Genomic DNA, 16968 nt, shown 5'->3' with positions numbered 1-16968 from the left:
CTTAAGACAATATACAAAAATGCTAGAAAGAGCAGATTTTTTTTAATTATACTACAAATAATGAGTATCAATAGCAAAATATATTGGCATAGGGGAAAATGAAAATATTTTAAGGATGAAATACTGATGCTCAGCAGTAATTAAACATGATATGCAGTCCTGGTGCTGGCACTTTAATACTTTATCATTTTTCCCAAGCAGTCCCTCATCATTACAGGGGAGATTCCACCAAAATTTACTCATACTTAGGTTGTGTCTTCTCTTTCCTTATAGTCTAACCCTTGCCACAATGGTGGTGTATGCTATTCAATCTGGGATGACTTCACCTGCACATGTCCCCCTAACACAGCAGGGAAAGCATGCGAGGAAGTTAAGTGGTGTGAGCTTGGGCCCTGTCCTCATGAAGCACAATGCCAGCTGGTGCACCAAGGATTTGAATGTAGGTACATTTCAGTTATTCCTATCATCTTTGGAGAATAGAAACTTTCATCAACATATCCTTAAAACCCAGCATTCCCTTCCTTTAAAGTTCTATCAGATCCTATTTCTATATTATAATAATGATCAGTAGTACTGTAAATAATATTAATGAAAAAAGCGTACCCTACAAAAAACAGAAAAGAAATTTTCAGCCAGACACGCTGACTGAGATACTGATGTTTACAGGACCCTTACCCTTGACTTACTCAGCAGAACTCGTCAAGGTTGTGCAGTAGATCACTGCCTTGCCAGAGTACCACTGTACCTCACATATTTCTACTGCAAAGAGATAAGAGGAAATCCAGTCTTGGATTAACTTTAATGTGTTCTCCCTCCTTCTGAAAAGGCAAGCTACATTGTATCATTCCATTTTCTTAAATGTTAAATGTGTTTTAAGAAAGTCTTAGGCATCTTCATATCAGCAGTACAGTTATTAAACTGGTATCTTCATATGAAGCACCTGCACGCCAAGCTGTATTAGTCTGAAAACTGATGGCCATTAGTTATCTTAAGAATAGCCATCCTGCATATCTCTCTCCTTCTTCTCTTTCCTCCTTCTTTTCCCCCCCCTAAACTGAAGTGGAATTTAAAAAGCAAGTATTTTGAAGCTGTATTTTTTTTCTTTTTTCTGTCAAAGAAAGCCCTAATGGGGCTAGAAGTGAAGGAGGGTTAATTCACACACAGTCTGATGAAACCTATTAGAATGGCTGACTCTTAGGAATGAGAAAGTTGACCAACAAAAGATATCTAGCATAGATAATTTGCAGGCAGACCTATATGATGCTTTCTTTGTTGAGGTTGTTAGAGTGGGTACTGCAGCACTTCTTAAAATTTATAACTGAAATTAAAATATTTACATCTTCTCTAATTGGCATGTCTTTAATGATAACATTGAAATATATTCTCTCATAAACTTTACTATTTCACAGTAAAGAATATAAACTATCTTGCAGAGAAGAGGAAATTGTTTCCTTTTATTAAAATCAGCACCATTTACACTGTTAGCAAGCCTTTAGATTTCAGTGCTTTTTTATGTGGCAGTAGTAGGGGGTTTCCCTAATGGATATTCAAAAATTCCTGTACCACAAAGCTGAATTTTTAGCTAGTTTTTTCAGAGTCATGATATAGACTTCTCTGTAGATAAACTTTCCACTGATCCTCCTAGCCCCTAGCCATCCCGGCAAACCAGATTACTTTTAGCAGTAACTGTACCATTTGTACTGGGCAGCAGCTTAAGCTGAGCTCCAGGTGTCAGGTTCTGTTCACAACATAAAATGAAATATAAAAGCCTACCCTGAGGACCATAAAAGTCTAATTCCAGGTCTATATTTGTAAGTTTTGCCAACATATTGGCAAAGCAAGGGTGTGGGGGAATGATGACCACATATTTCCAACAGAGCATGGTCAGAGAAAAGCAGTTATACTGGCCGGTAAGCTCTTTGCCAGGTTGGTGTCTTATGTTCTGGAAACTGGTTTAAGCTAAGCCAGAAAAAGAACTGTTTTCTAGGAACTGTGGGTATAGTTCTATCTACATGGTTACAATTAGCAAGCCCTTCTAGGAAAACATGAACTCCAACTATGCAAAAAAAGACAAAAAGCAGATATAGAAAGCTTATGCAGGGAGCATCAGGTAAAGGTGAAACCTTATGATCAGCATCACAACTGAGGGTAAAATTACCTCCAGATGCCCTGTTGTTGCCACGACTTTTTTCTGCAGAAATTTTTTTAGCTTTTGAGTTTAAAATAAAAATTGTGGAATTTTTAAAAACTCAGAAATAATTTTGAAAAGCCTCAAGTTCCTTTCTACTGTCATTTCCTCTGGGGACATTTTTCGTATTAGACAGGCACCACATTTGGAGGGCCAAGCAATGTAGGTATACAGCTACTGACATAGTGTCAGGGTATAAAATCACTGGGCAATATAATTATTCATGATGCTTGTTGTCTGTGTCTGCATCCTCAGAGGGTTTCAAGTAAACTGATTTCTTAGTATTTACTTCATAGCGAAAGGCACATTCTAGTCTGCTGCTGCTCCCTGGTAATAATCTCTTACTGGAACTCCCAAGGGCTCTTTTTACCAAGATTTACTGAGCCCAGAGAGAGTTCAGAGATCCACTCATCTTAAGATGCCAGGATCTTGCAAACCAAGTTTGTCTGAAGTACAAACAGAAGAAATTCCTTCCTGTTTCTCCTGCCTATCTATAATCCTCATAAATCTTGGAATGTGCAAATTTACAGTCCAGTGAGTTAGTACTCTTTAGTAGAAACCATCCTAATGAAAGAGGCCAAATATTGTTGTGAAGATGGCCATAAAACTGCCATAATGTTGCCCATCAATTTTCACTCATAGCAGTATAAATCAGGTACTCTACTACCCTCTGAGTTCCACCAGCAACTTTAATACAGGAACTGATATTGTAGGTAAGTACTACAATGAGAAGAAATAACTAATAGTTAAAAAGTCTTTGTGGTTCTTAATATAATATACTGATTTAACTAATATATTCATTTAACCTCTTGCCAAAATACCATTTAAAGTAACATTTGTCTGTACAGTTACATCAGTCAGATTAGGGTATAGCCAGAAATCTTCAGAAAGCTATCAAGCCCCATCAACAATTCAGGTAAATCAGTACAGCCCCACTGACTTTGGTAGACCTGGGCTTTTACTATTATTTCTTTGTTATGTGTTCCTGATGGGCTCTCATCATGAAGAGAATTGAGGCTCAGGTCTTCACTATAATTACACACTTACAGCAATTCATTAACTGCAATAGAGATACTTTTGATTTGCATAACTGTGAATAAGGCGATGATCTAGGTCACTCTCCCCCTTCCCAAGTTAGAAAGGAACATACCAGAAGTTTTAGAGTTAAAACTTCAGATGATGCAAATCAGCATAGCTCTGTTGGCTTCAGCAAATCTGGTACTGGTCCTGGCCTGTAATTTTTATAGCCACAAAGAGCAGGCAAGGCAACCTGGACAAGGGTTAGAATTTGAATGTTTTCCAGCAGAAACAAAAGGACTTAAATGACAGGGAGCATGAGGCACTGAAAAAATATTGCTCTACATGTATTGGTTTAAAGTTAGCCTGGTTTCTCAATTATTATCTTTGCACAGGTCTTGCTAACGCAGTGTTTAGTGGCCGAAGCAGTGCGATATTTTACAGAAGCAACGGAAAAATCAGCAGAGATCTCACGAATATCGTATTTGGCTTTCGAACTAGGGATACTGATGTGATACTGCTGTATGCGGAGAAGGAGCCCGAGTTTGTCACCATTAGTATTCAGAACTCCAAATTACACTTTCAATTGCAAAGCGGCAACAGCTTTTATAAGTTGACCCTTGCTAGTTCACGACCTGTGAGTGACGGGAAGTGGCATCAGGTGACAGTCTCTATGATAGAACCCCAGTCCCAGGCCTCTAGATGGCACATTGATATAGATAATAAGAGAGACACTGCAACTAGCACAACTGCCACAGGAAGCCTCAACTTTTTAAGAGAAGAGATAGACATTTATGTAGCTGACAAGGCTTTTGACAATCTGGACGGCCTGCGAGGATGTATGAGCACCATAGAAATCGGTGGCATTTATCTTTCGTACTTTGAAAATGCTGATGTCCATACTAAAAAACCTCAAGATGAACAATTTCTCAAAATATCTGCAAACCCTGCTGTTACTGGCTGTTTGCAGTTGGATGCCTGCAGCTCAGATCCCTGTATGCATGATGGGATGTGTGAAGACTTCTATACTTCCTACCGTTGCATATGTCCCAAAGGATGGACTGGCATGCACTGTGAAACCAACATTGATGAATGCTTTTCAAACCCCTGTGTTCATGGAAACTGCACTGACAGGATCAACTCTTATGAGTGCAGTTGTGAACCTGGTTACACAGGGGTAAACTGCGAAGAGGACATAGACAACTGCCGTGGCCATCAGTGTGCAAATGGGGCCACTTGCATAGATGGGATTAATGGATATTCTTGCTTGTGTGCTGGTAACTTCACCGGAAAACTTTGCAGGTACTATAAACAAGTCAGGTCCTTATGTTTCTGTCAGGTCACTTCTGAGAGATTATTACACCATTGATACCTCCATTTTAACTGGACATTACAGACCTGTATTCAGATTCTGTTGAAACGAGAATAGTTGTAGACAGTGATGATTCGAGTAACAACAAACATTGTCAAACACATACTAAATTCATTTTCTAAACAGTTGTGGAAATTTATGATGAAACCTTTCACCCTACTACCTTGTCTGTTTATTGTTTTGTGGTTTTCTTTCCCCCTCAAATTAAAAGTATGCATCTATTTATACATAATTATGGGCTGCAGAATTAACTTATAAAGAGTTTGCAGTGCAAAAAGTTGTACAGACCAGTTAGATGTGGACTGAGACAGCAGAAAGAGACGCTAGTCCAGACAGAGACTGATGAGTCAGTGCAAGAAGGAGACAGGGGACATGCAAAACTCTTCTGCCAGCCCGGTTCATGCAAGCTCTCCAGTGACAGGACTACAAGTCAGCCAAAGCCTTGAGGTAGATATTCAGCATCTTTATAAGGGTTTTGAATCTCTAAAGCTATATTTTGTTAAAATATACGCTAGAAGAAAGTACTTTATAAGTAGAGAAATTCAGATGTAGTGGGTAAGATAAAACAATGATAAAAGAGTTTGTAAAGAAGTTTTCCCCGCAGCATGCTTCCTTGGCGAGTCTTCCTTCAGGCTTGTTCTCCCAACTCAGCAATTCTTAGTGGTTGCAGACACCACGCAGTCCATTCTTCCCATCACCTCTGAGGCATCCTTACATGCCTGCTTTCTGTTCTTCTCGGGCACTCGTCTACTAGGGCTGCAGGCTATTTCCTTGTTTCTCTGTCCATTACCTGCCCCTCTCTGTACTCCATAAACTTCTCCCTTCTGAGCATGCCCTGTTTCTCTTAGAGAAAGCAAAATCCTACATATTCCTCCATAGGATACCAGTCAGCCCAGCCTGCTGCATCCTGCTGGGTGCAAACAGACCATCTTGTCCCTTCTGTGTAGGCTATAATTATATAGAGCAACAACTCAAATTCTTTGTGAACAGAAAAAAAATAGGGCCTGTCTCTCACAGACTCCAAATCAGCTCTGTTAAAATCAGCTGGTTTAATTTATACAATTTCAATTTGTAAGTTGAACTCTCTGGCTAATTTTTGCATGATGTGGATTTGGGAGTGAACCCTCAGACCTTCCACCATGGGAGTACTGTGGACAATATGAACAGCTGTAGAGGTAGTAACAATTTAAGCTGCTCTTAGAACTGAACATTCTTCTACAACATTAGGAACCAAGTCACACTGAAAATTAACATTGTCAAATACGTGAATAACTCAGGTGGTTTGGGAAAATATATCAATGATGTTTTATATGGGTTTTTAGTTTCCTGGCAAATGATTATTTGGGTTAAAATAATTTCAGATAATTTCAGGTTTTCTCTTGAGTTGTCACAATCCAGAACTAAAAGCTATAGTGAAATTAGATTTTAACTGTATTCTAGCCCCATAAATGGCTCCCTCTACAGTAGGAGTATTGCCTATACCAAAAAGAAATATACCGCATATTAATCATCTTCTAAATGCTCTGATAATTGCAAAAATTGAGATACTTGGAAGGCCTCAGTTTGGCTCAGATTTCCTCTTTAAATTGATGTTCAGAACAGGCCACAAGGAGTTAAATTCCACTGACTCCTCTGCACAAGATTCTGTCCTCTAACTTCATTTTCAACAAAAGTTCTTAAAAAAAATGAAGTTTAATCCCTTACCAAGAGAGGGTTGTTTTCCCTGTACAGTCATGCTAGTCTGAATATAAAGACTTTTATTTTTCTTAGAGAAAGTAGGTTATAAAAATCCATTTTAATATTCTTAGACTATGCTCTCTGCAGTCATACACTGTGATAGGGCTCAAACTGCCGTGATCTCAGGGCTGGTAATGGACCTGAGTGTACTGACACTGCCTTTCCTGCTGCTTCTCTCCTGCTAGAGAAACAGCCTCACCTTGAAGGAAGAGGACTAGAGAGCAGCAGGTGGAGTAGGAAGAGGGGCCACATGAGGAACTGCAAAACCAGACACAGAGCTGTTCACAGGGGCTCTGGGAGGACATGCAGGCTTTTATTGTTGAAATTGATAAATTGTCCTTTGTTGAGTTTTGCTGAGTGTTCTGTGAGCAGTCAGACCTCCTGTGGTTTGAAGATACCTTATATGACAAGACTAACATGGTCTAGCTTGTGCTCTAATTCTCTCTTTTGAGCTTTCTTGCTAAGCTGTCCAGGTATCATTCAGATCTAGGATCACTAATCTAGCCTCAGGGTTGTCCCCTTTGGGTTTTGCTCAGAAATGAATTATTAAATTGCCAGTAAATGCTTGGAAAAGGAAAACCAAATTCAACAAATTAAATGAATTAAACAAAAACATATCCTTCCATGCCACTGTCTGTGGGGCTTAAACTTCATCTGCTTTCTTTCCTTTGGGCAATATGCCAGTAAGTGCCTCCAGTACTCCCTCTGTTCAGTCGCTGCCTTTCCGTAATTAGGCAGGCAGCAGCAAATTGCCCATGTATTCCAGGCCCCGGTGTATAACCTGCACACTGGTGCAGGACTTCTCTCCCAGAGGGGAAACCAAGGAGAGGCATCAAGTATGTGCTGCATCCCTGTGCAGCTTCTGAAACTGTGTGTTCATTTACAGGCAAAACATGATGCTCTTCCTGCTTGTAAGGAATAGTGTTTGGCTGCAGGAGCACTGCTCACTGTATTTCCAGTCTAGATTCTGGCCCTTAGTCAAACAATAAATTTGCAAGGTAGAAAGGCTAAATACTTACCACTAAAATAACAGACCAATGTTAAACGAAAAGCTGAGAGAATGAGAGACTTTCAGAAATGAACAAGGAAAGTGTTATTAACTACTGCCGTTGCCTTGCTATTTATCTAGATACAGAAGATTACCATATACAATTTGTGGGAATGAAGAGAGAAATCTTACATGTTATAATTATGGCAACTGTACTGATCTCAGTGGAGAGTTGAGATGCGTGTGCCTACCAGGATTTACTGGAGAACGGTGAGATGCTTTGCCCAGCAGATCTTTGTAGAGCAATACTGCACTGTCTTCCTGGAAAAGCAGTTCCAGAATGGTCTAGAGTGTAACATCTACAGGGGTATCACCTCCTACAGTAACAGAAACAAAGCATTTTTTAAATTCAGCAGTTCCTTGCTTAAGTGATTTTGAGAATCTGAAAGTATAGTCTTTTACTTGGACAAAAATCACTAATTAATGCAGAAAAATTAACTCCAATATAACACCACTAACTCCAGTGCAAGATATTTTTTCTTAGACAGAATACATGCCTTTTTTTTTTATTCCATGCTATTTTTATGTATGGCAAGGTAGAAATTTACCCTTTTATGCATGGATACACATAATCATACACATCCCACTCACAAATATATAAATCAGTTATAATACACTCATACATGAATATGCAAAGCTGTTTCATTTTAACTCAAATCCATTTTGACTATACAATCTATTATCATCCTACAGGGATGGTATTATATGAAACACCCAGTGGCATTGTAGCTTGTTACTTTCTTACTGAATGCCCAAATACGAAAATTGAATTATTTTCTAAAAAAACAAGTTGAGAAGTTTTAACATGTAACTAGTTCAGCCTGAAATAGAAAGGTCCATCAGCCTTCCTCATAGATAAATTTGTATCTTGTAGTATTATTGTCACAATTCACACTTAGTATTTATTAATTCTCTACCAACAGCTCCTGAGTAAGGAGGCTTGATGGCTTAAATGTATTAGGTGCTGTGGAAATATAGGAAGACATCGTCCCAGTCCTTGTAGGTTAATCTGAATAGGTACGGTAACATTCTGGAGAACAAGAAAGGAAATATAGTACATGATGAAACAGAAAACTAATGACTTTTGCCCTAAGTGAAATTAACCTTACATAAGAGTATAATATCCAAAAGTTCAGCAGAACTAAGCTATGTGGCTGCAAAAACAAAGCAATTTTCAACAAAAGATTTTAATTTCCTCAAAAACTTAATAACTCACTGACTTTATGAAACAAGTATAGTAAGCTGCAAATAACAGATGAAGTGAAAATTTCCACCCACTCAGTGCACAATGTAGTTGGCAGAAACGTATGGGTTGTACTGTTTAACTCAGCCAGAAAGTCCTCTTGCCAACTCACAGTATTCAAAAAAGGTTAAAAAAAAATTATAAGCATAGTCTCAAGCAGTTCTTCAGTGTGATTTTTCTTGGGGCTTCAAGGTAGGAGAAAAGTACTTTTTCTTTCTTCCTTCCACTGCCAGGCAACTTGCTAACTACACTTTTGGGAATGAACCATCCTTGCATCCATCCCACTGGCTGGCAATAATCTCCATTTTATGGATCCCATGGTTCTCATATTAAACAGCAGTTTTGCACCACACATACTGCACTTTAACTTACCATCACAGTGAGGCATTCTTCTCTGTCGTCTAAAGTTGACTATTTATCATCTCCTCCTCCAGGCTGCTAAACTAGGTAAACTAGTAGTGTTTCTGTGTTTGAGATCTTCAAAACTGAAATGAGAAGGTTTCTCCTTACACACGAGACTTCTTTTCTAGAATAAATTCAAATATATCAGTTAATAATAAAATTCAAAACTCTCAAAGAAATTCTTTACAATTCTAATGGAATTGTTCACATTCTTCTTCAAAAGCAAATTAGATCGAATTATTTGGCAAAACTAACCATTAGCATAACTTAAAAAGAAAAGAGGGAGCAAGAATTAAAGGGAAGCTTTATCACAGAAAATCACTAAATCATTACTCTAGCTTCAAGCAATATTGCACATTCTTAAATTGGTTCTCTTGAAATTGTGAAAACTCAACTTTCCTTTCTCATAAAAATTAACTCAAAAATATTTAAAGATATCTATTTAAGCTTCTAAGATACTATTCTGTACCTGATATTCTTATAATTCTCTTCACATAGACCAGACAGCAGATTCTGCTGGGCATCTTTTGGCATTTCTAATTGAGAAAAAAAGGTGAGCCTTCCCAGCGGTACTCAGCTGTGAAAAACACATATTTGCTTGACTTAGATCCAAGTTACTGAGAAGGAAAAAGTGTCCTCAGCTCCCAGTAACAAAGTGGTTAAGTAGGCTTTCAGCAGAACATGCACTTGATCTGGCTCTAAATCATACACAGACTTTCATTTTACATTACCAAGCATCATTTAGCGTGAAATGCCTCATAGAAATGAAACTCCCACTTAAGTACCAGTGTTTGAAAGTAATACAGGAAGTTCAAGATTTAAGTGTGGCTGATAAGGTAGTTAATAAAATCATAAGCATGTGTGGAAATATACTACAGAATTCAAATATAACATTCTCCCCCCACTAAAACGTGCCTGTTTTATGCATTTATTTGCAATTTCAGATGCTCACTATTTGAAATCTTTCCTCTAGGTGTGAAAAGGACATTGATGAATGCAGCTCCGATCCATGTCTGAATGGGGGGCTCTGCCAAAATCTGCTCAACAAATTCCACTGCCTCTGTGATGTAAACTATGCTGGAGACCGCTGTGAGATAGATGTAAGCGACCTCTCCTTTTTTGTCTCTTTACTACTGTGGCAGAATCTCTTTCAGCTTCTCTCCTATCTTATTCTACGAATGGATGATGATCCAGCAGTTGAGTGGGGTGAACAGGAAGATTATTAGCAGTCTTTAAAATGTTGTATTTTAAAGCCATTGAAACAACAGAAGATGCCTTGATTAAAGAGTTTAGAAAAGCAATAGAAATATCAGAGCTAAAAATCATTTTCTATTTTTTTTTGAACATATGTGAAATGCTTAATTTTGTATAATCACTCTTCAACTCTGGTTTTAAATGTGGGAGCAAACTTTTTAGGTAACAGTATGTTCCTTTTAACATACTGTTACAAAGTGAATGATGAAAACTTCGTAATGCAAATGTTCAGGGCCAAGTTCTTACCTATTTCATTTATCACTTTGGATCTGTTTTAGTTCTTTCACTTATTTTTGGAATAAATGCTAGCAGATCTTAAAAAAATTTTCATCTCATCTCCACCAGAACATTTTGCCACATAAATGCTGCCAGCCTGCAACAATGGAACACACTGGTAAGACACAGTACACATTAAAGAGAACAGTAAGATATACTGATTTTGGCATTCAAGCCCAGCAACGAGTGACAAAGGTCCATTGGCATTAGAGAGGCTAATTTTACCATTAAATGTTACAGCTATCGCTATCTTTGTATCGCATACCATACTCATTCCTATTTTTTGGCAGTTTGGTCTCGCGTTTTTGAAACTGTATATAGTAATTCTAGATAATTAGATAATGGCTTGGACTACCAATTAGCAACGTACTGAATGCACTGTTATACCCATCTGAATTAGTAGCAATCCTGCACTGATATCAGTCCTGTACCAGTGCATTAGTAGCCTGTTCAATGTATTTCATTGGAAAAAAAAGTCAGCTGTCTTATAAGGGCACTTTCAGCATGATTCTTCTTTCAATAAATGCCTAATAGGCATATCAGATTTTAAAATCATAGATTTGTTGTATGTTTGTCAAAAGATTTCTACAACTTGAAGTAAATCTACATTATCCATAAATAGATATGAGTACCATCAGACAAAATACAGAAGTGGTTTTCTTCACAGGAAGCAATCAAGGTAGTTCAGTTGATTGGTTCTACATGGATTCTTTAAAGAATAAAAATAATAGGGGCCTGACAATTGGGAAAACCAAATTAACAGACCAGATTAAAATCAGATTAGCAAAATATCTGAATATGTATATGCCTTTGAGAGTGTAGACGCAACTGAAGTACACTGTTAAATACAAAACAGTATCACAAAAAAGTGAGTTATTGTTTTCTGAACAATGCTCTAACACAAAAAGCATTCATGAACTGTGCAACCATTTCTTTTGACAGTCATGATCATATTATATTAGTATAGATTCTGTGTTCCTTTTAGTCATTTAAGTAGTGGCAATTCAAAAGAGTAAGTGTGTGTAAGACAGTACGTTACTATCATAGAATCCTAGAATGATAAGGTTGGAAGGGAACTCTGGAGATCATCTAGTCCAACCCTCAGCATAGCCCTGTACGGGGACTGAACCCACGACCTTGGCATTAGCAGCACCACGCTCTAATCAACCGAGCTAAACCTGCCCCCTAATTGAAGTGATATGGCATGTAGCTGAGCTACAGGAAAGAGATGCTAATATTATATACTTAGGTTTTATGACTCCTGAGAGAACAGCTTATCTTTTGCACAAATTATTGAGCTCCGTGATGTTACAGGGCTCTGCCTCAAACCTGACCCTGCTTCTTCAGTCCAAGTCAACTTTCTGTGGATTGGACTTTGAGTTTTCATAAAAAGCAAATCCCACCTTTACTTCTGCATTGCATTCAGACATCTTAAAATGGGTATAATGAACATGTTAAGGTTACCATTTAGCCACAGTAGGATACAGCAAAAGTCACTGCCCAAGAATCAATGTCCTGAAGTTAGTTATTTGTGTGACTACCATTCAGAGCATAACTGCAGCAACACTAGTATCATTAAAAAGTATATAAAAAAATAAGTTTTGCACATTTTTGGAAAATGCCATTATTCATTCCTGTGATATGTCACATATTCCTGTTTCAAGCACCCATCTTGGTATGGAAACCTAGGCGCAACATATCTATTTATAATAAGTATATTACACAAGGATAATTTCTTTGCTATCTTTACCTTACAAGAGAAGTGATTGAGGTAATTTTCTTGTTGATTTCTTATAAAAATTGTTACCCAGCTAAAAGCTCCGTTCTCCTGTGTAAGTAAGTAGTAAATACTGCATGGGAAGGTATGTTCCACTACTTGGAGTAAAATTAATGTAGCAGTATCAGGAATAAAACTGTGTATTATATTAGATGCAGTATTTAGTTATCTGACCTGAAATCACGTATAATATTTTGAATAACATAACACAGGCCAAGACAACAATATCTCTAAATCAAACAGCATTTTTGAATTTCTTTCAGTGATAATATGATTGCTTGGGTTTTTTCATCTAGAAAAAGTAATGCAACCAAACTTGTTATTTTTCATGACGAAAGCTTTTGACATGTTTGTTTTTTGATATAAAATACCAAGTCAAGTCAAACCTAAATGACAACATTCACCTTGTTTTGAGTTACAATGCCATTCTGCCTTCATTTAAAAGAGAAATTTAAAACTAATAAACATCATTATGTTGGAAATTTTATTCTAAACAGCAGTTTCTACTTCATCCTGTATTAAAATGTTACTTGTTCAATAATATTAAAATGAAAAAGTAAAACATATCAGAATAATTTGAAATGAAAACTAGCATACCATTTCAGAATGCTAACTAAAAGTAAAGAAATAACAAAATCTGAAAATTCTAATGCAAAAGCTGATACCTTTAACCAAAGCTGTTCAAAACAAGACTTTTTTAAAATCAAAATTTCACAAATAAAATTTTGAGGATTTTTACTACTGGTTTTAGCTCAACTCCCAGGTAAGTAAATTAAACATTTTAAGTACCTCATAGAATATGGATAGACAACAGAATTAGGTCTATGACTTATCAGTCATAGACCGATAAGTTTTGAAGATTTACTATTTACTACAATAAACCAAATTAATTTTGATATTAATATTGAAGAAAGCTAAGAAGCAATACATGTAATAACATGCTCTAGCTATATGAAAAGACAAAACCCGAAGAATATATGTGTATAGTTTCCAAAATTCCTTCCCTTTAATACAAGAGACTTGATATGAGAATGTACATACAATATGACATACAGGTTTTACAGGGATTTGAAGATATATATGTATATGTATGATATGAAGATATATACATTTAGAATATATTCATAGCAGTGCAGGAGTTCAGGTTTTCTTTTTCAGAATACACACCACAAAAAATAGTCTCTGTTACTGTAACTGAGTTCTTTCCTTCCTCTAATGCCTTGTCATTATGAACATCTCCTAACTCCAGAAATGCTGTTCCATTCCTCTTTGTACATCTGTATGCTCAGCTGCATTGTGCATGTGTACATAACTTTCCTATCTTTCTACACAAAATAAACATTCTGCCTTTGTCTCTTTATGTCTACTTCTCATTTTCTGCTAATGACTACGTTCATTTGCTTTAAGTGTGCCATGACTTCTGAATGCTTGCGCTTTGTAATTATACCACACAAAAATTAAGGCTACATCGTCCTTATTTGCTCTACAGGCCTATTGACAATGCAGGGCCAGGCACATAGCTCCAAATGAAGCAGTTCAGCCACTGGAACCATTTTAGCTGCAATATTGTGCTACTCTATCAAGGTTAATTACCCACACCCCAGGTAGCTCTTGGTGTCTTATAAACACACAGCTAAATAAACAAGTCCCCAAAGCAATTAGTCAGGGGGAAAGGGATTTTAACCACATGGTTTAAAGTGACTCTTATTACTTGTTCTTCCATATTTACTATCAATGCTTACAAAGTCGTTGAGTGTTAGGAGGGCTCTGTTAACATTTTGACAGGTCATCTCTTTCCATTGAGCTACTGTAGTCCTATACAACCTGTAGTCAGGTTGGGACCATCCAATGTACAAGTCTTTAAATCTTCAAAGAAGCCAGTGAAGAATTGACTTGATATTTCTGGTTTAAAAAAAATAAAAAAAATGGAAGCCAGATTAATCAAAATAAGGTTCTTGAATATATTTTTTAAAAATAAATGCAGTTGTAGATTATTTAAATGTATACAGTTATGTAAATACATCCAATCTCAAAGAATTATTTATTTATTTAAGGATTTAAGGGGTTCAAAAGGCCTTCATTCAGGTCTAAAGTAAAGGACAGTAAGATCTCCATACATCTCCAGTGTTGCCGCTTTTTGTAATTTCATTGCAATCTTTTGATATTTACTTTTTATTTAGAAAACAAGCTCCCACAGGCAATGATTTTGTGAGGACCTCATTATTAAAAAAAAAAAAAAAAAAAAAAAAAACAGAAACAGAAACAGGATCGTATGATTTTGGATGCAGAGAACAGCTTAGAAAACTGTGATCTCAATTCGAAGGATATGAGACACAAATGAAAGAAAGCAAACAGGCAAGTTCATGATTTTTGGAAGTGCGGCTTATGATTCTGAATACTGATACTATCAGAAATGGATCTCTCCATTTTTATATTTTGAACTTATGATTCAAATAGTTCTTCAGATGCCAGTGACTAAGTCTCATAGAAATACTGTTAATGAGAAAGAACAGTGTTAGGGCTTGAGAGAAAAGAAAGATTTCAGAAAAGAGGGGAAAGACAGCAGCAGTGGAGGTCTTGGGAGGGAAAGCAAAGGAATTTACATCATCTGTGGGAAAAATGAACAGATATTCTTTAAATGAGTTTGCAAAGAAGGGAGAATGTATTTCACTGAGGAAGTACACATGAGAATGGAAAAGACAGGATTGGTCTATCAACAACAGCTCCTACTTCTAAGCCTTAAAAAACAGGTTCTGAGTGACCCTCCCCTACTGAAGCTCCAATGCAATTCAGACTGCCAGCAGTATCTTACTGTGATCTTAGTTACGAAGAGCCTACATGTTCATGAATTTGAAATTATCTTGAACATTGTATGCTTATGTGCATTCCTTTACCTCCAGAACATTTAATTTTTAAGAAACTAGATTAATACTTGATATACTCAAAGCATGTGACTACAGTACCTTGGTGAAACTAAAAAGAAGGAAAAAATCTGCTTCAAACCTAGAGTGATGAAATAAGTTTTCTTTCTAGCTGTAAATATTTTTCCTGGCTTGCCAGCCAAAATTCAATACAGAGGGCATTTTATGCTATGTATTAATTTTTAGCATTTAAAATTTTATTCTTATATTCTGATACAGTGATCTTTCCCTAGAACTGAGAAATCTTTGTTGTTTGCAGTGAAAAATTCTTCAAAATTTCTACTTCAAGAACTATGAACTACTGTAGCTTAAAAAAAAAAAATAAGGCCTCTCTCCCCAGATCTCCAGCAAGTCTGCTGTCTACAGTACTTAGATAACTATTATCTGTAATAGATCTCCAGAGAACAAAAATGATGCAGAGTTTGGTTGTTCATTTTACTTTGTGTTTCAAGAGCGCCCCGAGGCCCCATTAAGCTCACGAGCGCGTTCTGCCCGTGCTGTGCGGCGCAGAAGGCACACCCAGGCCCTGCACCGCCGGCTAACAGTGCAGGCTGTGCTTTGAAATTGTTTGCTGAGCATTTCTTGAGCACTATCCTCAACCGCACCTGTGGGACCGCACTCCCTCACAAAGCATACCCTCCCCTATTGTAGCCGCGCATATACATGACACTTGAAAGTGGAGGTGGATTTCATATCCCAGAATTAAAGTTCTGCTTTAAAGTAGCTGCTGCTATCCTCTCTGATGTGCACCAGTGTTGCTGGCGTAGCCTCTTCCAGCTGGTACCATTTCATCCTCTTGGGTGCGTGGACAAGCATCATGCACTGGAAGTTACGATTCACATTTAATGTTATTAAAACTACACTGATAAGCATGTAAAATATGTTCAATATTGAATCTAAATTCAATAAAACTCTCTCAGGCTTCCATAGCACAGACATTTAGAATTTTGATTGAATCTTCTCTACAGTGATTAGCTAATATATTCATTAACAGCAAGGGTTAGTAATATGAATGTAGCAAATGATACTTGATTACAATAATTAATGCCTAGTGGTTCATGAATAATGCATTCTCTAGCTATTTCCATATTCATACTTATGAGGCTATTAATGGATAATTATCATTTTGACTGAAAGATGTGGACACCAACTATGTAACTGCATCATTTTTTTTACGAGTCTCACTGTGGCTTTACCTCTGTTTGTCTTGCACTTGCATATGGCTGTTTTGTACACTGAGATGGAAGTTTTTTTTTTTTTTTTCCAAGAGATACAGAGCAATGTAATGATCAATGTAATGATAAATACAGGCAAGGTTAGTTTTCACAGTGCACCAGTTCTGAACCAGTACTCATATCAGTTTATGTCTTGAGGTTACAAAACAATTGTGTAGAGTTTTAGGATATTCTTTGAAAAGAAAAAGTATTCCCAGCCTTTTCTCTCGAACAGAAAACATTTCTAATATTAAGAGGTTTCGTGCAAGAGCAGTATTTTTGCTCTGTTTCTTCAAATAAAAAAACAAAAATTCCCGACGAAATCTATACATTTGTAAGGGAAAGTATTTGGTGAAATAACTTTGTTCTCTTTGTGATTGTTCAGTGTGGATTTGTTCCTTTCCTGAATTTTACAGTCTTTCCTGCTGCATTAGGTTAGAGCATTTCAATACTTCAAAGTTTGTTCATTTGTGAAACTAGGATAGCAATACTGTCAACAGCTTTAATCTAATCAAAAAA

The 16968-nt window shown here is 36.9% G+C and overlaps 1 protein-coding gene across 1 annotated transcript in view; it reads left to right on the top strand.

Annotated features, from left to right (window-relative positions):
* The window catches only part of CRB1 (crumbs cell polarity complex component 1), an 83286-nt gene that overhangs the window by 48855 nt on the left and 17463 nt on the right, over nucleotides 1-16968 (top strand). The window contains exons 8-11 of the mRNA XM_062581652.1: nucleotides 274-439; nucleotides 3601-4507; nucleotides 7444-7572; nucleotides 9981-10107. Coding sequence (XP_062437636.1) covers nucleotides 274-439; nucleotides 3601-4507; nucleotides 7444-7572; nucleotides 9981-10107 — 1329 coding nt within the window. The remainder of the gene's footprint in view (nucleotides 1-273; nucleotides 440-3600; nucleotides 4508-7443; nucleotides 7573-9980; nucleotides 10108-16968) is intronic.

This window comes from Rhea pennata, chromosome 8 (genome assembly GCF_028389875.1).
Source record: "Rhea pennata isolate bPtePen1 chromosome 8, bPtePen1.pri, whole genome shotgun sequence".
NCBI lineage: Eukaryota > Metazoa > Chordata > Aves > Rheiformes > Rheidae > Rhea > Rhea pennata.
Note: the sequence above shows the minus strand (reverse complement) of the source record. Positions and strands in the feature narration are given on the sequence as shown.